The sequence below is a fragment of the Lepidochelys kempii genome, chromosome 5 (genome assembly GCF_965140265.1).
Source record: "Lepidochelys kempii isolate rLepKem1 chromosome 5, rLepKem1.hap2, whole genome shotgun sequence".
Taxonomy (NCBI): Eukaryota; Metazoa; Chordata; order Testudines; family Cheloniidae; genus Lepidochelys; species Lepidochelys kempii.
The window spans coordinates 38,970,318-38,994,957 of record NC_133260.1 but is presented as its reverse complement, the minus strand read 5'-3'; the positions used below and the strand labels follow the sequence as shown (position 1 = coordinate 38,994,957).

The 24,640-nt window shown below is 43.6% G+C and overlaps 1 protein-coding gene across 1 annotated transcript in view; it reads left to right on the top strand.

The window, feature by feature from the left end:
* DEPDC1B (DEP domain containing 1B) overlaps window positions 1-15,260 on the top strand; it is a 61,328-nt gene extending 46,068 nt beyond the window's left edge. Inside the window, exons 8-11 of the mRNA XM_073346190.1 lie at window positions 4,984-5,150; window positions 7,118-7,294; window positions 13,347-13,532; window positions 14,229-15,260. Of these exons, the coding sequence (XP_073202291.1) occupies window positions 4,984-5,150; window positions 7,118-7,294; window positions 13,347-13,532; window positions 14,229-14,390 (692 nt within the window). The 3' untranslated portion in view covers window positions 14,391-15,260. The remainder of the gene's footprint in view (window positions 1-4,983; window positions 5,151-7,117; window positions 7,295-13,346; window positions 13,533-14,228) is intronic.
* The last annotated feature ends 9,380 nt before the right edge of the window (window positions 15,261-24,640 follow it).

The following is a 24,640-nucleotide window of genomic DNA, read 5'->3' as shown; positions in this document are numbered from 1 at the left end:
CGTCCACCAGGGAGGTGTTCGTTGTGGTCAAGGACTTGCTGGCACTTTCGGTACTGCCGTAGCTGGCAGTGCAAGAGTCGGCACCGGTGGTGAGGGTGAGCAGAAGGAAACATTCTGCCCTGAGCTCTCATTCAGTACTGGAGCCCTTGTTACCGTCTAGAGCAGGGGTGGGCAAACTTTTTGGACTGAGGACCACATCGGGGTTCCGAAACTGTATGGAGGGCTGGGTAGGGAAGGCTGTTCCTCCCCAAACAGCCTGGCTTCCACTTCCTGCCCCTGACTGCCCCCCTCAGAACCACCAACTCATCCAAATCCCCCTGCTCCTTGTCCCCTGACCGCCCCCTCCCGGGACCCCCCCACCCCCATCCAACCCCCCTGTCCCCTGACTGCTCTGACCCCTATCCACACCCCCGCCCCCTAACAGGCCCCCCCTGGGACTTCCACGCCTATCCAACCCCCCCCCCCCGTTCCCTGTCCCCTGAATGCCCCCCCCCCAGAACCTCTGCCCCATCCAATCCCCCCCCACCCTGTTCCCTGCCCCCGTACCATGTCATTCAGAGCACCAGGACTCGCAGCCATGCTGCCTGGCTGGAACCAGCCACACTGCCATACAGTCTAGGGCAGGCAGACAGCTCTCACAGCCACGCTGCCCGGCAGGAGCTCGCAGCCCCGCCGCACAGAGCATTGGCGGTACGGTGAGCTGAGGCTGTGGGGGAGGGGCCAGGGGCTAGCCTCCCTGGCCGTGAGCTCAAGGGCTGGGCAGGAGGGTCTCGTGGGCCGCAGTTTGCCCACCTGATTTAGAGAGAAGCTGGCCCTGTTGATGTTGACATGGGCTTCACCTGCTTCAGCACCAATCCCCGGATATGCTGCACTGGCCCTTGGAGCTGACGCATACAGCACCTCTGTGGTTCCTGACGATGACTCATCATCAGAGTTTGAGGTGGAGTTGTGCACCCAGCAGAGGGGCCGTTACCAGTGCCCCACCAGACAGCCCTACATGGTGGTGGATCACAGTGGGGGGGTTCTTACCAGATCAGTGGGCATTGGCCCGTGCAAATGCAATGGCCTTTTTGGAACCCGGGGGGTTTTCCCCCGTGGTCTGACCCTCTTTCTAGCTTTTCCTACTCCGTGGTGTTAGAATGGCTCCTCTGTAACACCGAGCAGTGCCCAACCTAGACTCCGGTACTGATCCCAGTACTGATCCTCAGGAGCTGGAATTGCGGGTTTCGGTCTGTGCAGAAGGAAAGGAGAAGGGCCCAGTGCAGGCCTCCTCCTCCCCAGACAAGTCAATGTCGGGGATGGGCAGTTTAATGCCCCAGGACGACTTCATGGCTCACCAGGAGCTATTGAAGACAGTGGCCTCGAACTTAGTGCCGGAAGTGGATGTAGTTAAAGAGTCCTCCCACAGCCTGGTCAACCACTTGGCCATGGTGGTCGAATGTGGCTCTACCTCTAAATGAGGCCATCATGGGTCCAGTCAGAAACCTGTGGCAAACACCATCCTCTCTGCCTGCCACTTCGAAGAGGAGAGAGAAGTACTTTGTTCCCACCAAGGGGTACAAGTACTATTACTCCTACCCACCTTCTGGGTCCCTTGTGGTCTTGGCGGCCAACAAAAGAGAGAGGCAGGGGCTGCCAGGGGTGACCCCCAAAGCAAAAGACTCAAAGAAGGTGGACGTTTTTGGCAGAAAGGTACGTTCTACTGGCAACTTACAGCTCCACATCTCCAACCAGCAAACATTGCTAGGGAGGTAGGATTTCAGCATCTGGGACTCCCATATAAAAGTTTAAGGACTTGCTCCCCCAAGAGTCCAGGCAGGAATTCTTCACTCTGGTGGAACAAGGGAAGGCTATAGCCAGGGCTTCCCTACAAGTGGCCCTGGATGCTGCAAATGCAGCAGCCAGAGCTATGGCATCCGCGATAGCCATGTGAAGGTGCTCTTGGCTCCAGTCCTTGGGCCTACCAGCAGAAGTTCAATAAGCCCTTCAGGACCACACTAAGTCTTCTGAAGGCCAAGAGGGACAGGGCAAGGGTTAAGCTTATAGCCCCAGCCTGGCCAAACCAGCACTGGTTTGGCACTTGATTGGACTTATCAGTAATTGACCCTAATGCCATTACCTCCCCTCCTGGACCTGATCTTGCAAGATCACCGCCAAACCTACAACACCCTCCACCTGCCCACATGGAAGCTCCATGGTTAAATCCAGTGGAGCTGGCCTGTTTGGAGCAAGACTGCCAGGTTTTAGTAGGGAACCATCTATTAGAGCTACCTATGTCGCCAAGTGGAAGCGTTTCTCCATTTGGTCATTCCCATTGAGGCCTCTTGTCCGCTAGGCCACCTCTCCAGACTGTGCTGAAGTATCTGCTTCTGCTGAAACAGCAAGGCCTGGTTATTTAATCTATTAAAGCACATCTAGCGGCCATCTCAGCTTTCGACACTCCAGTGGATGGTTGGTCATTTTTTTCGCATGAAATGTCCATTCATTTCCTCAAGGGCTTACCCACAGATCCAGGAATCCATACCCCTGTGGAACTTAGACCTGGTCCTGTCAAGACTCTCAGGCCCTCCCTTTGAGCCTCTGTCATACCTTTCCTGGAAGGTCATCTTTGCAATTACCTTGTCGAGGAGGGTCTCTGAGATTAGGCCCCTTACTTCAGAATCCCTGTACACTGTGTTCTTTAAGGACAAGTTACAACTTCACCCCTATCCCGCATTCCTCCCAAAGGTGGTTTCACAGTAATCAGACCATCTTCCTGTCTGTTTTCTTCCTGAAACTGCACAAGAATAGGAAGGAGTAGTGTTTGCACACACTGGATGTTAGGCATGCCCTACCTTTTTACATAGAAAAGACCAAGCCGTTCCATAAATCCATGGAGCTATTTGTGGCAGTAACACATAGGGTGAAAGACCCAATTTGGCTTGGAGAATTTCATCCTGGATCACTTCCTGCATTCTCATGTAGTATGAGCAGGCGGCTATGCCACCACCTGCCATCCTGACCACCCATTCTACAAGAGCACAAGCTTCTTCAGCAGCGTTTGTTGCCCAGTCCCAATCCAGGACATTTGTAGATCGGTGACCTGATCGGCAGCACATACTTTTTCCTTCTACTATGCCATCACCCAGCAAGCTAGGGACGGTGCTGGTTTTGGTAGGACAGTATTGCAATCCGCATGTCCATGAACTTCGAGCCCACCTCCTAAGGAACTGCTTGGTAATCATCTAACATTGAATGGACATATGCAAGCACTTGAAGAAAAGACAGTTACTAGCCTTCTGTAAATGTTGTTCTTCAAGATGGGTTGCACATGTCCATTCTATGTCCCAGCCTCCTACTCCTCAGTCGGAGTTAGCCAGCAAGAAGGAACTGAAATGGTGCAGGGTTGGCCGGTCTCTTTATAGAGCACCATGAGCGCATGGCACCAGAGGGCGCCAAAGCCAACCTGACGGGTACCACTGAGGGAAACATTTTGGGTGACTGCATGGGGAGCACACACATCAAATGTGGGTTGGACATGTGCAACATGTCCAACAGTTATAGAAGAACAACAGTTATAGAAAGGTTAGCAACGGGATAGGATGGGTAGAGAGCAGATGTGTTTTATAGCAGGAGAGCATAGAGGGTATACATATTACAATATGTAATATGAACTGGAACAGGACTTGAAGACACATGTCTGAAGTTGGTCTGTTAAGAAGATTTAAGTTAGGAATAAGGAAGCTACTCTTACTCTTGCTCTTTATAGCAAAAAATTCAGTCCTAAATCTTTGGACCCAGGCAATGGCTCCTGAATCACTGGAAAAAAAAAAATTAGAATACCTAATAATGGGCAACAGAACACGTTTTATGAGAACAATGCCAGACAAATTTGCAGAAATGGATAAATTAATATGTAATTAAATAATACCTTGCAAAGGTAAACAATACGAAAGAAATACAGACGCCCCCTGACTTACCTAATCATTCTGTTCCGGAAAGCCTTGCGTAATTCAAATTTTGCATAAGTCGGAAACGTATACTTGTACGTTACGCAAACATTTCCGCAACTCGAAAATCCTATTTCTGGCTTATGGAACTTTTTCTGTAAGTGTGAATTTGCATAAGTCGGGTCTTGCGTAACCCAGGGAGCGTCTGCAATGAAATAATTGAGATGCTTTGATATCGACATGATACGTTCACTTGGATGTATAGGGTGAGGACCTTTGTGGGTCTCTAATCATTCCTTGTCAGAGAGAATGCCTAACTTCACATTACCCTGCTGTTGGCAATGCTGTCTGATCTCCCATTTCTATATGGAAAGCAACCCTATTGGGGGAGGGATAGCTCAGTGGTTTGCTAAACCCAGGGTTGTGAGTTCGATCCTTGAGGGGGCCATTTAGGGATCTGGGGCAAAAATTGGGGATTGGTCCTGCTTTGAGTAGGGGGTTGGACTAGATGACCTCCTAAGGTCCCCTCCAATCATGATTGATTGAGTTCAGGGAGGGGAAAGCTGCATGGTACAGCAAGGTGAGATGATCCAGCCACGGTTATTAAATTTCAAACATTCTTGCATGGTAACTGTACCAATACATTAATCTTTCGTGATGAGAGAGTTCAAGCTTCTTGCTATTTTGTTTCTATCAGCATTTCTTTCACAAGACTGTGACTGCTCCTTTCGTAACCACAAATACCATAAAGTGACTTTTTCCCTCTCTCACTCACCAGGCTGTGGTGGTGGTAATGTTTACATTTTTCATTTTCAAATTTACTGGAAGAAAGTTACGTGAATTCCTGAACTAGTACACAAGGGGGAAACATATAAGTTCAAATTGTATTATTGTTCAACTTTGTGTGATGGAATTCTGCTAGGGGGTCAGAGGAGTAGGTAGCAAAATTTGGAAAATAGATTTTAGATGTGTGTTCTTAAGATTTTTTGGGGGGAAACTGTAACTAGGAAAGGTAATTAATTTAAATAAATCTCTCAAATCTTGTTTAAACTAGGTCTGCTACAGAAAAACAAAAAGGCCATTGAAGCACTTCGGGTTTCCTGTCTTCTGCTGCCACCAGAAAATCGGAAAAAGCTGCAACTACTGATGAAGATGATGGCAAGGATCAGCCTCAACAAAGATCTGCCACCTCTTTGTGACTCAGCTGGGACCAGAACACTGGTATGCATATTTCTAATGTGAAAAACCGAGCAAGGCTTATGAAATCTTGAAACAACATAGATGAAAGATTCTTGTTAATACATACAAAATACAGTACACTTTGGAGATGATAGCAAACAAAGTTCAGTTGATGATTTCAGCCATATAGATCGTGATTGATGAGAGCACCATTTGGAAGTTGGAAGTTCTCCCTGTTTTCATGGAAATGGATAACAGTCATGAGTTGTAACCTAAATACTTGGTCTCCCACAGTATCAAATTTGTTTAAACTGAACAGGCTGCTGTACTTTGAGAACCTCTGGTGCCTTCAGGGTGAAACTTTGACAAGCAATTTATTTGTAAAAGATTCTAGTGAGATACCATATTTCTTTTTTTTTATATTCTAACAGTTGAGGAAAAACTTCATGGCTATGTTACCGCAGTTTGAGAGAACAAGTAGGGGCCACTTAAAGATTATTATGGTTTTAATATGGAGTATCGGATACACAGAGAATGGTTTTGGCCATGAGGCTTTTACTGCAGCAGAGTGCTTCAGGGGAGGGGAGGGATGGCTAGTTTCCCACTCCCCCAGATAGCAGGATTTCGGATGGACTGCTATAGAGGGAAGTAGTGTGTGTGGGAGGGATGGTGCCTCTAGTAATCTGCTTTCCTTTCTCCCCCTTCACAGAAATTGCATCTGGGGGGACGGTGTGTGATGGGAGATGCTTCAGGTGGACTGCAGTCACTGCCTTTTTCAGACATAGATTAAAGGTTAAAGAGAGATTGTTGTGTGTATACAGAGCCCAGAATTTGATTTACTTAGTGCTCATCCATAGGAAAATGTATGCCAGACTCTCAATATTTTTGTTCACCACTCTGCTATAAAAATGTTGGCTTTAAGTGCCATTTTTATTAGATTTTGACAAAGTCATGGTTTATGCTCAGACCCTCTCTCCAACCCTGTTTCCTGTGTTTGTGTTGCTGCTAACACCAATGACAGTATAGTGAGGACAAGGAAGTACAGTAAGCAGTGCAAAGTCACATTGCCATTTGTTCTATTAGACATAAATGGCAAAGATTCCATGTGACATAGAACCAAGGGGATAGTGAAAATATGGCTTTCTTGCCTTTGAGTATTTTGCAAATAAAAGCACAAAAGAAAATTAATCATGTCCCTTTCACTGTAAAATGAAATCAGAGTGAATGCTCCTATATTTGTTTTTAGTGATTAAGATTTTAATTAACTATACATGATAACTTGATTAAAACCTCCTAAGTGCCATTATTTTTAGTGGTGTAATCTATCCTCTGTGTGTATTCTATACAGTGTTTTAATGTAACAGTTGAAAAGTTAGTCTGTTGCATGTGGCAGAGAAGTAGAACTCCATTTGCCTGCTGTGCTTACAGTGGCAAGTAGTGACTGGAAAATAGACAAAAGATGATTGCAATTAATTATTACAATTATTACAACTAATGTGGTAGCTTGCACCTGTGTCTAACCAGCTGTGGTAATTTGGGTCCAGAGCTGCATGACAATGAGCTGGACAGCTTTCTGGAATCTAGTTAGAATTACTTAAAAACATTTTCTTTGTTTAACAATAAGGAAATCCAGATAACCTTGTGACTTTCCACTACGTAACAGTCCATGATTTATTATAATGAAATACTACTCTTGTTTTCTGTTTGGTTTGATATCCCATGTGAAATGGCTATCTTTTCAGGTCTTAACAATAATGGAGTTTATTTCCAGTAGTCTAGGTTTGAAATAAAGGCTAGACTATGCAACTGCACCCCTGGAACAATCTAATATATAGTGCAAACAATACATTCATCAGTCTGGTTTAACAGTTTCACTTACACCAATATTTAAACAAGTATTGTGTATTGGAAACACGTTGCTTCTGTTGAAGTCTACACTTTGAAACCATTTACAATTTTTCCTGCAAACAAGGAAAAATATATACGTCGTTTCCTGATTTTTATTTCAGATGGTTCAAGCGTTTTCTCGTTGCATCCTCTGCTCTAAAGATGAAGTGGATTTGGATGAACTGCTTGCTGCTAAACTAGTAACATTCCTGATGGACAATTGCCAAGAGATCTTGAATGTTCCCTCCTCCTTACAGACTGTCATAGAGGAGCATGTAGTACATCTCCGAAGAGTCCAGGTAGGGCTAATAGAAGTGTTCGTTCTGTCATCACATGACATTTCTCCCTTCTGTTCCTAAAAACAAGACAAGTCTTACAGCTTTTGCTATCTCTCTGATATCTTAGGCATTGCATATAGCATGAATGAATTGCTGCTGCCAGCAACACGTTATATACATTGTATATTTATACAAACCCTAAGTAGACCTCAGGTAGTTCAGGCAAAGTAATAGTGAAGGGGGAGACTATACCCATTGCATGTCATGAAGCATTGCTTTTTGGTGATGGTCTAATGAAACATGGTGGGGGCGGGGATTTGCGACCTGATTTAGGGTAAAATTTTCAAAAGCTCCTAACTGACTTGAGTTCCTAAATCCCAGTCGCATTTATGAAAGTTTTATCTAAAATTTAATTCAGTGACAAAACACCAACCTGCACGTGGGGAAGGCTGGGGGTTGTAGCAGTGGCTGAGCTAGTGATTCATGGCTTGGGGGAGAACATTTTATTCTTCTTGATCTCCAGGGAGATCCCAATTCTAAAAGGATGAAGAGGAAAACAAAGTAAAAAATCAAAGAGAAATAAGAACCCTAGTTATGGATAGCATGTAAGTTATTTTCAGCCGTACTAAGATGAACCGACTCGAGAAGGCACTCAGCCAAATTTAAATGAATCCTTAACTGCTTCTTCTGTCAGGGATAAAAATCCCTATCCACTTACTGCAGGTGAACTCCGGAATGTATTCAGTCATACCTAACCTACAATACTAATGGCTATCTTGTTCACCTAGAGCCAGGAAGTATCTTTTCCAGTATGGCAGGACAGAGGTCAACACAGATCCTCATTCAGCAACTCCAGCAGATGGTCTAAATTAGCTGGCTCACAAATTTTGAAGCTTAAAAAGGAAACTTAATTATTTCCTTTTTCTCCTCCTGGGCTGGTTCTGCTTCAGAAGTATGGGTTTCAAATGTCATATAAAAGGGAAGCCTTGTGGAATTTCAAGGGATGTCTTCTCTTCTAACATGTCTGCCACTATATTTATATTTAAAAAAATCTGGATATTAGATGCCATAATCACAGTGCCACCCTTGTAGTCTTGTGCAGGAATTTATTTTTGATTCTTTTTAGTCCCTCCCAGAGAGAAGGTGTTTGCCTCTTTTTGTTAAATCTGTTAAGGGAAGTCAAGCTTCACAATGGCTTAGCGCCACTCAACCTTTTTATGTTCAATAGTTCTTCATAATCCTAATTTCACTTTCTCACCAGTCCTGGTGATTGATGTTTCCTGCAACTCAGGAAAATTTCTTTTTGCTTTATAGAAAAATGAGATTCTTTGTCTCAAGACCTATACCTTCCCTTAATAACCTTGTCCCTTGTATTAAAGGACTTGCATTACCCATTCTGCCATGTTCCCAAACCTCACCCTTTACCCCAGCCCTCCCCAAGTATGGAAGGTGGACAATATCCTCCTTGCCCTCTTCCAATCCTGCATGTATAGACATTAGTCTTAATGATCCTTCATTACCCTTTATGAGAGAGGACTTAGTTCCCCTGATAACTCCCAGCGCAGCTTCTGAGAATATCTGTAGGGGCATGTTCAGTTAGGCAAACCTTTGTGAGTCATTTGCCCCAAAGCCATCAGTACAATTTATTCATACAGAAAGTACATACAGGATCAGAAGGCTAGAACAATGGGGAGAAGCAAGATCAACTCCTTACTGAGGCTGTTGTACAAACCATTAGCTAACACTGTGTTTCGCTGACTTAGCAGAACCTCTCAACTGTTTGCGTTTTGTTGTTGTTTGTTTGAGTTTTACCCAAGTCATTCACTGATTATTTGAAGGTAGGATGGGAGGGAGTTTAATGTAGTTCACTCTGTGCTTTACTTATTTTTTCAGACTGATTTCGCGACTAAATTTAAAATAATGACTTCAAAGTTTGAGTCCTTTTTGTGACTGATTTAGCAAGAGATAGATTTATCTTGTAAAATCTTCACAGTAACACACATAGAACTGCAGCCTTAAGTGTCACACTTTCTAATACTTTTCTGCTCTGTCTTTCAAAGCTTTCGTGTCTCTGAAGAGCTGTGAAGTTTGCTATTGTATAACACTGTAACATGCCGGCTCCTGTTAGATTAGTTTGGATTGTGGTTTTGTTTACTCTGTTTCATAAATGAGTGGTTGTATGTTTTATTGTCAGTTATTTGGACGACATGCAAATCTTCCTCCCTCCCCCATACCAATAGAGTTAGGTGTGTTTACTATGCCTATAGCGCCTTAGATTGTTTGATTAATCAATTACTATGTCTTCTTCTTTTTCTTTCATATGGCTTGTAGTTGTTGTTACCTACTCAAATTTATATCTAAGTTTGATAGCCGGCACATTGCCGCAGCAGTGAGCTGGTGAACGTCCTTCAGGCCCCCGGCAAAAGAATGAAGGGAACATTCAGCTATGATGTGCTCTATCGTTTTGTGCCTGGTGACCACAGTCGCATACAGGTGTTTGCCTCATTTTCCATTTAAAGAGGGTTTGTCCACATCTCCCATGAGATGTCCTGATGCGATTCAATCTGCACCAGTCTTTCCGACATAAATCAAAACCTGGTGGTTCCTCAACAGGATCAACGACAAGCTGTTTGTTTTGAGCAGTCAAGGTGCTCTATGTGACTCTCCATTGAGCCTCAGCATCAAAGTTGGGTGTAAGGATCTTAATACGGTTCCATAGAGGGGTGCGGAATTTTAATCTAGTCTTTGGTGGGTTCTGCAAGTCATGGTGCAGTTGGATCGTCGTATTTGCATTGACATGATTAAGAAAGTGAGATGTTTGAGCAGCTCTTCTAAACTGTGGAGGAGGCTGGATGTGCGACAGGACCGGGGAGCCAGTCAACTGGAGTAGATTTGAGCTTCCCCGACACTGTGCGCATAGCATTATTGAGTTGAGTGTCAAGGAGTTTAGTGTGAGTGCTATGAGACCACACTGGTGCACAATATTCAGTTGCAAAATATACCAAGGCAATTGTTGCGGTTCGTAAGATCCGTGGACTGGAGCCCTAGGATGTTCTGGCCAATTTTCTGATAAGCGCAACAAGGGACTTGACCTTATTGTGGGTGTTCTCGAGATGTTGTCGAAAGGTCAAACTCTGGTCCAGTGTAACGCCAAGATACTTTGGATTAGCTTCGTGGCTGATGCTGTCACCGCAGATCTGCACATCAAGTTTGGTGTTAGCCATTTTATTGTTCAGATGAAAAGCAGTTACCATGGGTTTTTTTTGGATTAGGCCTAAATTTCCAGGATTGGAAATAATCAGCAATTGTGCTAAGATCCTGGGTTAGGGTGCAGCTGATGGTATGGAGGCTTGCATGCTGAACAGCGAGGGCATGAATTTCCTTGACTCCGTTGCTGGTATATCTGCAGTGTATAGATTAAAAAATATTGGGGCCAGGACAGAGCCCTGAGGGATGCCCGAGTTAAGAGTTCTTGGTCTCCTGCCTCAATGTGGCTGGTAAGTGAAGCTACTTGGTCACAGCAGCTCCTCTTCAGGCGAAATCCTGCCTGCTCCAATGGGAGGATGTCTTCAATAATATCAGCCAGACGGTGGAGCAGCATGTGTTCCATGAGTTTGCTGGTGGTTGAGAGGAGAGAGATGGGGCAGTAGCTGATTATGTCCTCTGGGGGTTTCCCAGGCTTCAGTAGGGCAACCACTGTTACCTGTCACCAGCTTGTTGGCACTTCTCTAGTTCTATGCATGACAGTAAAAAGCGCCGCCAGCCATTGCCGTCCCCCTCTCCCCAGATTTTTGAGAGGAATACTCTGGAGGAATACCATCAACCCCTGCAGCTTTCCAGCTTTTGGTTTCCAACAGCTCAACATTGATCTCCTTGACAGAATATGGGGAAGAGAATGGGGATTCCTCTGGGCATTGTTGAAGGTTTCTTCAGAGTTCCCGCTGGAACTTCTGACATGTAATCTTGTCTGTCGGAGTCTTGCTGTTAGAAAGAAGATGAGAGCACCTTTTGTTAAGTGCTGCGTTTTGGCTGGATTCCTCCAAGTTGCTGCAAAAAAGCCCTTGCCTTGCAGCTTGAATGGGTGAAGTCAAGGCTTTCAATGGTCACTTTCCACCTTTCCAGGCGCGCCAAATTCAAGGACCAAAGCAGCATAGGGCTTATCTAGGTTGCCGCTCTTTTCATATTCCCTCAGGAGAGACTGATTCTTTTGTCCAGCAGGGGATGAAAGCCTTGCAGTGTCCACACGGATTGTACTTTTTAGTGGTTGATTTTAGGATGTTTGTAAAATGACCAAAGTTTCTAGGTACCGGTTACGAGCCGTGAGATCCGAGGTTCTGTTTCTGAAGTGTAGGCGGGCCAGTCAGCCTTGCAGAATTTCCAACGTGGCTTTGTCACAGACTGCAGAAGAGGCATTTCTAGGCCAATCTGGAGGATGACTGGGCAATGTTGGCTATGCGGGAAGTGACTCAGGATGGTTCTTGTTGTGGCCAGTAGGACACCTGCGCTATTACAGGTCATAAAACACAGGTCAGGGTTGTGATCCTTTGTCCACATCGTAGACCAGAAAGATCCAGGTTGCTTCAGATCATAGAGCAGGTGGAGGTCTTCAAGGAAGGCCCATTCTGTGATCTGCTCCCCGGCTGTGTCATTTGAGCAGTATCCCCAGTCTTGGTGATGGCTGTTAAAGTCACCTGTGTAAATGGCCAGATGAGGAAGGTAAGGTAAGATGGGATCAGGCCACATGATGTTAGGTGGCTTGTATATGTTTACTATAACGATGTCCCTGATTCTAATCACTTCCACTGGTCGCTAATTCTTTCAAACTTCCACATCCACTAGTCCATTTCACATATTGTTATTTTATTATTATTGTATTATTGTTTGAATAGGATGGTCTTCGAGGATTCACGAGGGGTAATCCGCTTTTCCCCTGGACATCCCTCCAACATTAAGTTGGTATATTCGGAGGACTGGCCCAACTGTTCTTTTTTGGTCCTAGAAAGGATAGTTTGAGGAAGTGTAATTGGTGCTGCGTTCACTGGGAGGTCGGTAAAACAACTTCCAGTGACCAACTGCCAACATTGTTGTGTTGGTGGATTTGCACAAAACACAGAGCACAAAAAACACCAGCACTTAACAGAAGCACCACATGAAGGTTGTCATCTTGCTCCCAATTACTATGCAATAACGTAGAACTGAGTGACAAGGAAAAAGTGTAAGATTAAATTAATTAATTTGGAGTAAATGCTTGTTCATCTAAATCTGCACAGGAAATTCTATTGTAGTGTTCTGCAACTGAGTTAAGATTGCAGGGTGTCCTACATATTAAACTGTCCATGTTAAGATTCTGGGACATGTTTTACATGGTTTCAAGGGTTTTTTTAGTGGTCATAATAGTACTCTGCCCCTCTCTGACATCTTTCAACCAAGGATCTCAGTCAACTTTCTAATCTTTGCTTTACAGGGATTTTGGGAAATATAATTCATCCCTTCCTGCCAATAAAGTGGTGTTGGAAACAGTAGAGGACCAATCAAAGGGTTATGGATTTCTGAGACTGCCAAATCCCTCTTTGTGCATGCCTGCACACACACACACACTCTCTCTCTCTCTCCCTCCCCCCCCCCCCCTTTTGGCAGACTCTGCAATTTCCCGATGGAGGAAGTATGTGGGGGAGGGTGGGGGAGAAGAAGCCGCTTAATAGCTGTTCACTCTCCTTCTGCCAGCTAGCTGCTTCTTGGTGCTATCCTCACTTACTCAGATCCTATCACTGCACTCCCCCGCCTCTCCTCCACACTGTCTGTTTCCTAACACCTCTATTTATTTACCTTCTTTCCACAGGTGCCAGGGTTCTCTCTCCTCCTCCTCTCCTTAATTTATGATGAAGTGCTTTAGTGATTCTGTATTTCTACAATAAATGGCCTGGGTGAACTGAAGCATCAACATGTTTCTTGATTTGATCAAGGTCACACAGTGGTCAGTGAATAACACCGGCCCTCTCTTTAATCAAGCCAATTTTTCCAGATTTATTCTTGAAATTACAGTCCTTTCCCCCCCACCCCCTTTCTCCTTCAGATTAAATATGCAGACGCTGATACTGATACAACTCTTCCTGCTCCGTCGTTTTGTCGCCAAATCAGTACAGATGAATTTGAATACCAAAGAGTAAATGGCTCTCAAGAACCACTGGCAGCTCTGTTGGAAGAAATTACAATGAATAAAGAAATATCTGTTAAAGACAAGAAGAAGAAGCTGAAGCAGGTAAAGAAAACTCTCAAAAATCATTGCTTGTGTTTTCTTTTCAACCTCTGTGTATGTGACGGATTTGATATTATTTGCTTCTCATCTTTTACATCTGTATAAAGACCAGTTTTATAGTTTTTTAATCCTTGAGGATTAAGTTACAGTGAACTAAAGACACATCAAATCGTGACTGAGAACATCCTCATGGGGAGGGATGCAGGGGTGTTAACATACTTTTATGTATGCAAATTGACTTTGCACTTTTGGTTGATTTCCTTTTACTTTCCTGAGTGTTCCTGTGTAGACATGGCTTTAGATTAATGAAGTTAAAAGATGGAAATGTTTTTTTGTGTACTTTGAGATTTTGAGGCGTTTTCATAAAAAAGTCTGTATCAAATTATAAGCTTCCAGTTCTCAAAAGGAAAAGGAAACTGGCGTTAAAACTTAGAATGTAGACACTCTCTTGTAGATTGAATAATTGTAATTTATTTTTACTTTAATTTCTCACAGTAGGGGCTTTGCAGTAAAACAAATCCTATTGGAAAAGACGACCAAGTTTTAAATGCATAGTTCTAGACTGCATGGCACAGGAAAGCATATTTTTACTGACTTGTGTAACTGAGATTTGCTTTGTTTGTTTCTTTTTTAAGTAGTTGAATTAGTAATGTCAAGCTTTTGCTGTGGAGTTTTGTTTAAACTGTACTTCTTTTTTAGTTTCAGAAATCCTACCCTGAAGTGTATAAAGAACGATTTCCTACTCATGAAAGTGAGGCAGTGCTGTTTCCGGAAAAAAATAAACAGAAACCACAACTGCTGATGTGGGCATTGAAAAAGCCTTTTCAACCATTTCAAAGAACCAGAAGCTTTCGAATGTAACATTTCCAGAGTCATTAGTGAACTGTATCTCCGTATATTAGCGATCAGATAGATCTTGTGCAAATGTAACCTAAATAGCATTTAATGACTGGAAAAAAGTTTAACTACTGAAACAGTGGGAAAAGGTTGTAATGGCAAAATGTTTTGGAGGGGATGCTATATTGAGCCATTATCAGTATTTTTGTCACTGGCTATTTTTAATGATTTGTTATTTTTAAGTACAAGATCATTATGATGTCATTATATCATTATAATCATTATGAATGATAATATGGAAAAAATTCTTTGCTTTTATACTTTTAGTTGTCATTTCAAGTGTTAGATGTATTTTTATGTATATATTTCACTGTCTTGTTTGTCACTGGTCAACAGCATTTTTCCTGAAAAGGAGATTGTATTATCTTTGTTTATAGCTGGCATGCCTGAGGGATTAAAACATTGTACATACTTGGGTGAACTTGAAACACTGGATCTTGTACTGCATTGCTGATTGTGTCTCAGGTAGTAGCCCTGATATATTTTATAATGCTGATTTCAACAGTGTACCCTTTGTTTCCTCATTCTTATGTTGCACTGGGGCCTGATCCAGCACCTGTTGAAGTTCCATTGACTTCATTGGTGCATGGCCAGGCCTTTGAAAACTCACATGATCTTACTAAATATTGCTGTACAAAATTAGTTACTAACTGGATGGAAGTTACGCATTTTTATCTGAAAATCAAATGCCTTATATTTTCTGTGAAAAGGGAGGTATTTGTGGCAAGGTCAAAAATTAAATAAGAACTACAGATTTTATTTTTAATGAGGATGCATTTGTTCTATATAACGAATTCTACTGTTCTTTTGTATATATTTTGGTTGTACTTGAACTGCAGCACTTCCAATTTTTTCAGTTATTAAAACAAAACTTTTAAAGGTCATTCCCTGGAGGCAGTGGTTTTCATCATAGCCGTCTGTAATGATGCTGGTTCTGGTGAGACCCAACTGAGAGTGCCAATTCAGGACAAACTGCTTAAAGCAAGGCAGTTATAGCCCAAGGCTGTGGTTTCTATGCACACCAAGGCAACCCAAACCAGACAGACAGAGAAGACTTTGGTTTTACCCCACTGGCTAACCACAGGTCACACAAACAATTCCCTTAGACACTCCAGTTTCCCAGTATCACCACCAGTGCCACACGTTATGGGGATGAATGGTTATGAAAACCAATACCCCAGTAAAGGAAAAAAGGTTCTCTCAATCCCAAAGGACCAAGCTCCAGACCCAGGTCAATATACAAATCAGATCTTACCCACAAATAATGCTGTTGCCAATCCTTTAGAATCTAAAATCTAAAGGTTTATTCATAAAAGGAAAATATATAGGTGAGCGCTAGAATTGGTTAAATGGAATCAATTACACAGAGTAATGGCAAAGTTCTTGGTTCAGGCTTGCAGCAGTGATAGAATAAACTGCAGGTTCAAATCAAGTGAAGTGAGCTGTAGCTCACGACAGCTTATGCTGTAATAAATTGGTTAGTCTCTAAGGGGCCACAAGTACTTCTGTTCTATCCACAGCTGGGATGGGTCATCAGTCCTTGGGTCAAAGCTTCAGTGTAGCGAAGTTCCTCCAGAGGTATGAAGCAGGATTGAAGACAAGATGGAGGAGCTGCAGCAGCTTTTTATATTTTCTTGCCATGTGGTCTTTCTTTCTTCGTTCCAAAGACAAGCTGTCCATCACATGGCATGGAAAAACCTCAGAGTTCTGACCATAGGCACATGCCTGCATACCTTGCTGAGTCACAAGGCGTGTTTGCCTTCTCTCAATTGGGTCAGTTGTATAGCTGATGGTACTTAATAGGCCAGCAAGCAGGCTAGGCAGAGCTGACACCAACTTGTCTGGGGTGTCACCCAGAGTATGTCTACACTACGAAATTAGGTTGAATTTATAGAAGTCGTATTTTTAGAAATCATTTTAATATATTTGAGTGTGTGTGTCCCCACAGAAAATGCTTTAAGTGCATTAACTCGGCGGACTGCTTCCACAGTACCGAGGCAAGCGTCGACTTCCAGAGTGTTGCACTGTGGGTAGCTATCCCACAGTTCCCGCAGTCTCCGCTGCCCATTGGAATTCTGGGTTGAGAGCCCAATGCCTGATGGAGCTAAAACATTGTTGCGGGTGGTTCTGGGTACATATCATCAGACCCCCATTCCCTCCCTCTCTCCCTCCCTCCGTGAAAGCAGCAGCAGACAATTGTTCCGTGTCTTTTCTGTGCAGATGCCATACCAAGGCAAGCATGGAGGCCGCTCAGCTCACTTTGGCAATTAGGAGCACATTAAAGCACATTAAACACCAAACAGGAAATGAGATTCAAAAGTTCACGGTTCTTTTCCTGTCTACCTGGCCAGTGCATCTGAGTTGAGAGTGCTGTCCAGAGCGGTCACAATGGAGCTCTCTGGGATAGCTCCCGGAGGCCAGTATCGTCGAATTGTGTCCACAGTACCCCAAATTCGACCCGGCAAGGCCTATTTAAGCGCTAATCCACTTGTCAGGGGTGGAGTAAGGAAATCGATTTTAAAAGCCCTTTAAGTAAAAAAAAGGGGCTTCATCGTGTGGACGGGTGCAGGTTTACATCGATTTAACGCTGCTAAATTCGACCTAAAGTCCTAGTGTAGACCAGGGCCCAGAAGCATAGCATAAGTTTGAAATACAGACATTATAGAGCTAATATTCATAACTTCAACTACAAAAATGACACACACATATAGACAGCATAATTATAATCAGCAAACCATAACCTTGTCTTAGACAGCTCATTTGACCCCCTTTATATAAGATTTGGTGCCACTATAGGACCTTGGTTGCAACGATGATCTATACGATCCCAGATTATGTCAATAACGTCCCACCTTCATATCTGTAATGAGCCACAGTTCTGAAAGAGTTGAGTCTGAGTCTCCACAGTGGACTCTGTTGTAGGGTTGAGGGTGGTTTAAAAAACCTTGATCAACTTCCCACTTTCAAGTTACAAGGAATACAAAGAGGTTGGCTGTAGTATGAAGGCTGGTTGGTAACTGGCTAATCTTGTCATTGCCCCTGAGAGAGCAGAGCTCTAGGTGCTGAACTATAATCAGACCTGAGGGTGTTCCCTGTGAGTTGTAGGAGCTTGCAGCTTAAATCCCTGGTCAGGCAGGAGTGGATTGAATGATCCCATCCCAAGGAGAGTGACCGCTCAAGGTCTGAGATGTGAGGTACCCCCAAGGAAACCACAAATCAGTCAGGTGCAGTTACCTCTAGAACTGAGACACTTAGGACTTGTTTTCAGAAACTAGTTTCAGAAACAATTTTCCCATGTAATTTTGCTTTTTAATTCCACAATAGTCGTAAGAACAAGGCTTGGGCAAAGCACTACTTCCCACCCCTTTCCCAATTTTTACTGGCTTCTCTCTTGTTCCATCTTAAAGAAGGGAGTGTCAACAGCCTAACTGGCCATTTAAAAAAAAAAATGAAATTGTTGCTGAGATAGATCGGCAGTGGTCTTCATCTTTCTTCGAAAGATCAATTTTACCATAGAATATAAATTCCTTTTTACTACAGGTCTTCTTTTTTCTATCTGTAACCCATGCTAACACACTGGGCTCGTTCTCCCACCTAGTGACTTGCTCACAGAGATTTATTTGCCACTGCCTCCAAGTTTATGGAGCAGGTCCTTCAACTCAAGTATAGATTATGCTTTCAGATCATTAGTTTAATCACCACAGGCAACCCCTCCAGGGGTGTGAATGCACATGCATTTGTCAAATTAATATATTGTGCACTGAACAGCTAAAGTGCTTTACCATCCTTGCAGTGTATGCCAGTATGTTACTGTCTTTGTCAATTTGGATATGGGGATGCTGAGGCAGGAGTGTGCAATTTCCACAATGCAAAGTGACAGACATGGGATGAGAATCCTAGGGAACCTGCCTCTGAACCTCATGCTCAAGTACTTGCCATTCACTTATTTCACATGAATTTTTAAAATGAACTCTTGTTGCTCTTTTGATTCTGATAAAAGAAGTGAGTTTCTATTCAAAATAAAGCTTTGTTGTGAAAATTAAATAACAACAGACAAGGCCCCCTTTAACCCTCTGTCGTGGGAAAGGAGCAGGATCATGTGCTTGTATCACCTGAGGATGATGAAGTATTTTCCATTCCATTCCTAATCAAGGAGGATGTTAAATGTCTACTCTGGATAAACCTTTTAAAAACAGCAGGCCTGGATAACTTGTACTCAAGAGTCTTAAAGGAGCTGGCTGCAGAGTCCTCTGGCTTGCTAATGTTAATTTTTAATAAATCTTGGAATACTAGGGAAATTCCAGAAGACTAGAAGAGCACTAAAGTTGTGCCAATATTCAAAATGGGTAAAGGGAGATGAGCCAGATCACTGATATCAATCCTGGGCAAAATAATGAAAAACCTGATACGGGAATGAATTAAAGGATAAGACTATAACTAATGCCAGTCAAAATGGCTTTATGGAAAACCATAAAAGGTGTCTGTAGAGATGTAATCTACTTGGACTTTTGTAAAGCTTTTGACTTATTACTGCATGACATTGATTAAAAATTAGCACAATACAATATCAATAAAGCACACACAAATTGATTAAGAAGTGGCTAACTCTCAAAAAGTAGTCATCAGTGGGAAATCATTATTGAATGGGGGTGTTTCTAGTGGCGTTTTGCAGGGATCAGTCTTAGGCTGGATACTATTCAACATTTTCATCCATGATCAGGATAGAAATATAATATCACTGCTGATAAAATTTGCAAATGACACAAAGATTGGTGAAACTGTAAATGATGAGTACAGGGCAAGCATACAGAGCTATTGGGATTGCTGGTTAACCTGGGTCCATTCAAATACAATGCATTTTAATACAGCCAAGTACAAAGTTATACATCTAGGGACAAGGAATCCAGGCCATAACTACAGAATGTGGGGCTGTATTCTGGAAAGCTGTGATGCTGGAAAGGATTTAGGGGTCATAGTGGACCAGCAACTCAACCTGAGTTCCCAGGGTAATGCTGTGGCAAAAAGGGCTAACACAATCATTGTATGTATTATGGGGGAGGAAGGTGATTTTACCTCTGTATATGGTATTGATGAGACTCATACTGGAATACTGCACTAAATGGTGTCAACATTTTTAAAAGGATGTTGAAAAATTGGAGAGTGCAGAAAAGAGCCACAGAAATGGGTGAAATTTAATGGAGTGTGATATGCAAGAAGTCAGACTTCAGAAAAAATGGGTTAACAGTCCCTTCTGGCCTTAAACCATGAATCTCCTCACATCAGGAACATAACTCTGTACTAACTAATTAGTTTCACTTACAGCAATTTAAGGCTAACAATATATGTCATTAAAAGTTTGATTTGCTCTCCTGTCCTGTAGCAAAGTCTACAGATCCTTTAGGACTGAGCAGGGAAATCCTCATGGGTCAGAAGTACTCAGTTTATGTTCTACAGATTAAAACAATAACACTTATGCAGGTATAGGAAAAGACAAGCCATCAGCTACAATTAACAAGGCACAGGTGCTTCCCTCCCCTACTCTAATTGTGGGGTAAGCAAATGCAGCTGTGCTCTTCCCAGGACTGTAGTCAGGCTAGCAGCTAAGTCTTTTTGTTCTAATGCAAGGAGTCTCTACTGAAAGGTAAAGGAAGGATAGAGGCATTGAAGTATATTCTGCTGATTGGCTCTCAAATGCTAAGTATGATTCTTAATGTTTTCTTTGTTTTGCACTGGTTATGAACTTGATTGATACCTGGAAAATGTGGCATGGGGGCTAAGAACGTATTCAGTGTTTATCTGGGGCTATGTGCAACTGCTCTGAGTAAAACTGATGTCTGGAATAGAAAATTATCTTCGACTTCAAAAGTGATATGATGAATTGTCTCTTGTACCCGTATGAGCCTTGGGCCTCCTATGCTTCCTTTCTCATTGCTATGTTTTTTGTTTTCCCCTGTGTGATAATGATACTTAGATCTATCACATGACTTTCTAGAATTTTAGGATTAGTTTATAGTGAGAGAACCTTCCTGTAATTCAGCTGTACTTCCTGACAATCAATTTTTGGCAGGGGACTGTCTAGCCCCTGGAAGCCCCTGCATTAGGAGGGTAGAAAAATAGATTAAAAAAGCAACTGTGTGTGTGTGTGTGTGTGTGTGTGTTCAGCCTGACCTTTGCCTCCTGTTATCAAGATTTATTATGCAATTTTAATGTTTAAATATAATGTTCATGCTTAGAGTAAACGTTATTAAAAGCAGCTATCTGATGTTCTATCTTTACAGTTAAATTGTGGAGGGAGAGTGAGCTTCTGGATAGTTCATTCTCTGATGAATATGTGTTTGTAGTGGCAGCTTTCCTATTGCCAAAGGGATAGTAAACAGCTTTGGTGATGGAACCTACATTAAATATCTGGGGTTTGAAAGGATCCTTTCTCCCCCCCCCCCATCCCTCCCCGAGCAACACACAAGAGGTTTGTGTGTGTGTGTGTTTTTGTTTTGCTTCTGTTTTAGGAGTTCTATCATTCAATAATTCATGATTCAGCTAGAGGTCAAAAGCTTCCCAGTAGAGGTCAGCCTTGTGACATTATTCTACCTATATAACTGAAGGAAAAGAATGGAGACAGAGTTGTGTAGTTAATTGTAGTGCACTTGATATAGATCTTACTTTATAAAATGAAACTGAAATTCCACACACTTTGCCATCTCAGAACTGGTCTGATATTACTGCTTTACGGTTACAGTATCTTCAACCCCCCCAATAAAGTCTCATTACATAGCACAGAAATGCCTATTGCTTGTTTAAACAAAAATACAAACTATCTCTCAATATCCTGCCTATCAGCATAATAAACAAATATCCAGCTGTTGATTTGGTTGAACAGAACAGGGCTGTATTTCCAGCGTTACAGAGCTGTCTGAGAAGCTAAATTTAAAAAAAAAAAAATCATCAAGAGTGAATATAAAAAATAAACTATTTAAATAGGGGTGGTTTTTTGTTCTTTGAAATACCTTCTTAAAACACTTCTACTTTATCACAACATAATGCTACACTCCCATGTTTATAATGACACATTTAATTAACATTTGTTTTATGTTCCTGGTTTGTGCCCTAGCATCACTAATGAGTTCAATAAAACTTTGGGAGTACTGAGTGTTAGTTGTAGAGTCACTTTCAGAGCCAGAACATAATCATGACATTTTTATTAGACTTCTTGCAAAAACATGGGGTTTTGTTTGTGATGACAGCAGAATTCCCTCACTCCCCCACACAGCAGCTCAGTAGCACAAGAGGTTATAGAAGCATGTAAAACACTGACACTACAGTGTCCCATAAACACTGTCATTGATAGGCCTGTACCAGTAATACATGATTACTAGCAATCTGCTTGTCTTCACTGCCGTGTTTAACTCAAGTTTTGTCCACACAAACAACCCCTTAACTCAACTGTTGATGGTGCTTTTAATTCCAGCTGGCTGACTCATCAGATAGGTATTGACTATAGCTTGAGTTGTACAACTGACCAGATGCTAATAACACTCTGCTCAGTTTGAGTTTTATTTCACAGTGTGATTTTTTGCAAACTCAGGAGGAGTTAGTTCAGATGTAGACAATTTGATTTAACTCTGCAGGGAAGACCTAGCCATAATCCCAGCTAGCGGAGTCTACTTCAGGGAAAGTGGTTGTGGTCTGGTGGCTAGAGTATGTGACTGGGAGTCAGAAACAGGGGCTGTTTCAGATAGTGATGTGAAAGGGAGACACTTTAAGGAAATTCTCAATATTAGAACTTCATCAGTGAGTGAGGACATCTGACCACAAACTCTCAATGTGGTACTAAATCCTAAAACTAATGCTAGGCTCCTCGCATATTTTGGATTGCAACAGACGGATATTGTTCCATCTTCTGCTATTAAGGAAACCGTGCCCTTTCCTCTTAGGGTTTATCTACAAGGGGACATTAACTACATAGCTATAGCGGAATAGCTTAGTCTGTTATAGCTATGCCAATTAACCTCCCCTTGCAGACATAGCCTTCATGAAGGCTGTTAATGAAGTCTGTGTCTGTGGGTGATGAGCACTTCTGGAAATCAGGTTCCTTTTTATGTAGGTGCCTAACTTTAGGTTCACACACTTGAAAATTAGATTCTAGTCCATGTACGAGGTCGCTAATGGGACTTTGATTGACTGGCAGGACCCTGGCAGTGAACTTCTTGCAAAATGTAAGAACTCAATTTCAGCCGGTGGCTGACTGTACTCAGAACAAATAATGTGACCCAACTTTTCACTGCAGAGGTGATCACAGCCCACAAGACATGGCACAGTTCTCCACTGAGGAGGAGGAGGAGATGCAGGGAAAATACCCCTTATCTCCCCATCACTCCTCACCTAAGGCCCACCAACCAACATGGAGCCACTGGGTCCAAGTCACCAGCTGAACCAACCATGGTGCGGATCCCCATGGATGTACCCTCCTATGGCTTTCCCAATGTAATGGGCCCATTGGGAACCATGGAGCTCATCTAGGGGTCAGCATTCTAGACCATTCACAGTGCATGTACATGAACTGTGCTTTAACCCAGAGTCTCCCACACCACAACTCTTGGAGACACAGGAATGAGGAGAGGACACGGAGACAGGCTCAGACCATGACACATCTCCTGTACGCAATTCATCTTCTTTGTGTGCTTACTGATGTCGATTCCATTTTAGGTGTACACATGCCCATGTGTGCAGCTGTCAGAGATTTTTTGCCTTAGCAGTACCCGTGGGGCTGGCTGTAGTGCCCTCTCGAGTGCCATGCTCACGCTGCGGTATATCTGGCACTGCTGGCCAATGCCCTCTCAGTTCCTTCTTACTGCCTGTGGTGGTCAGTCGGAGCACCTCTCTTGACTAAGGTTCCCTGAGAGGGCAAGCTAACTGCTAAGACCCCTCTGGGGGTGGGTAAGCACTGTAGGTCGCTGGAAAAGCAATCCTGTGGCAGGTTGCAGCCGCAGCGCCAATTGCCCAAACTCTCCCCCGGACTTTGAGACGTTATTCCCCACTGAGGGGTCGCTGATCCACATCTAGATGTCGGTCTCAGCTGCTGGCACCACGGGACTGCTCCCCCTTGTGTTAGCAGTCCCCCTGGCACCGTTATCTCTGACACCAATCTCCCTGGTACCGGGACCATTCTTCCTGGTATAGTCACTGGATGCTTACACCTGGTCAGCACTCACCCGTAGCCACGACCAGCAAGCAGATCCAGGCGTTGACGATTCTTCCCTGGTCACAGAGAGTGGTTCCTCCAGCGTGGAGGCCCAGTTCAGTTTCCCCGATCTCCGCAACTGGAGTGGGCACTGGAAATGGCTCTGCTGTCTACAGCAGCGCAGTGGCAGCTAGGCCAGTGGCCAACACAGTGGCCGTATTGGGGAGCATGGGGCGTTCTGGTGATGACGATGCCCCCTTCGCAAAGCACATCAGTGGCTGAGTCAGAGCGAAGATCGATGGCCCCACCAGCACCGGGCCCGGTACCGGAAGCTCACTCTGAGGGTGGAGGATCTGGTGCCCACTGCAAAACCTTCCTCTCCAGTAGCTGCTGAGCCCTCAGCACCTCCACTAGCAACTAGGGCAGCCTCCTCTTCCCAGATGACTTTAAAGAACACCAAGCCCTTCTCAGGTGGGTGGCCAAGAACTTGGGGCTGGAAGTGCAGGAGATGGTGGAGCAGGAGGACACCCTTTTCAATGTCCTTTCAGCCTCTATGCCCGCCCGGATCGCCCTATTCATACACAATGGGGGTCCTTAAGATTGCTAAGGCTCTGTGGCAGTCCCCATCCTCCATCCCACCCACCTCGAAATGGGCCGAGAAAAAGTACCTTTGTGCCGGCCAAAGGTTTCGAGTACTTGTATACCCACCTCTGCTGGTGGTGTCGGCAGCCAACAAGGACAAGCAGGTCCCCAGTGCCTCTACCCCCAAGAGAGAAGAGGCCAAGAATCTTGACTTATTTGGCAGAAAAATGTTATTCAACTACCAGCCTACAATTCTGGGTGGCAAACCATCAGGTCCTGCTGGGCTGATACAATTTTAACCTCTGGGATGGCCTCTGTGACAAGTTGGATCACAGAAAACCCCTGGGGGTTGCCAACTGATGTGCCAAGACTACTTCTGCCCTTTTTTCCCTGCCAGCTTGGGACTCAAGCATGCTGTCTTTCTGAGCCAGACACGCCAGTATGCTCCAACACA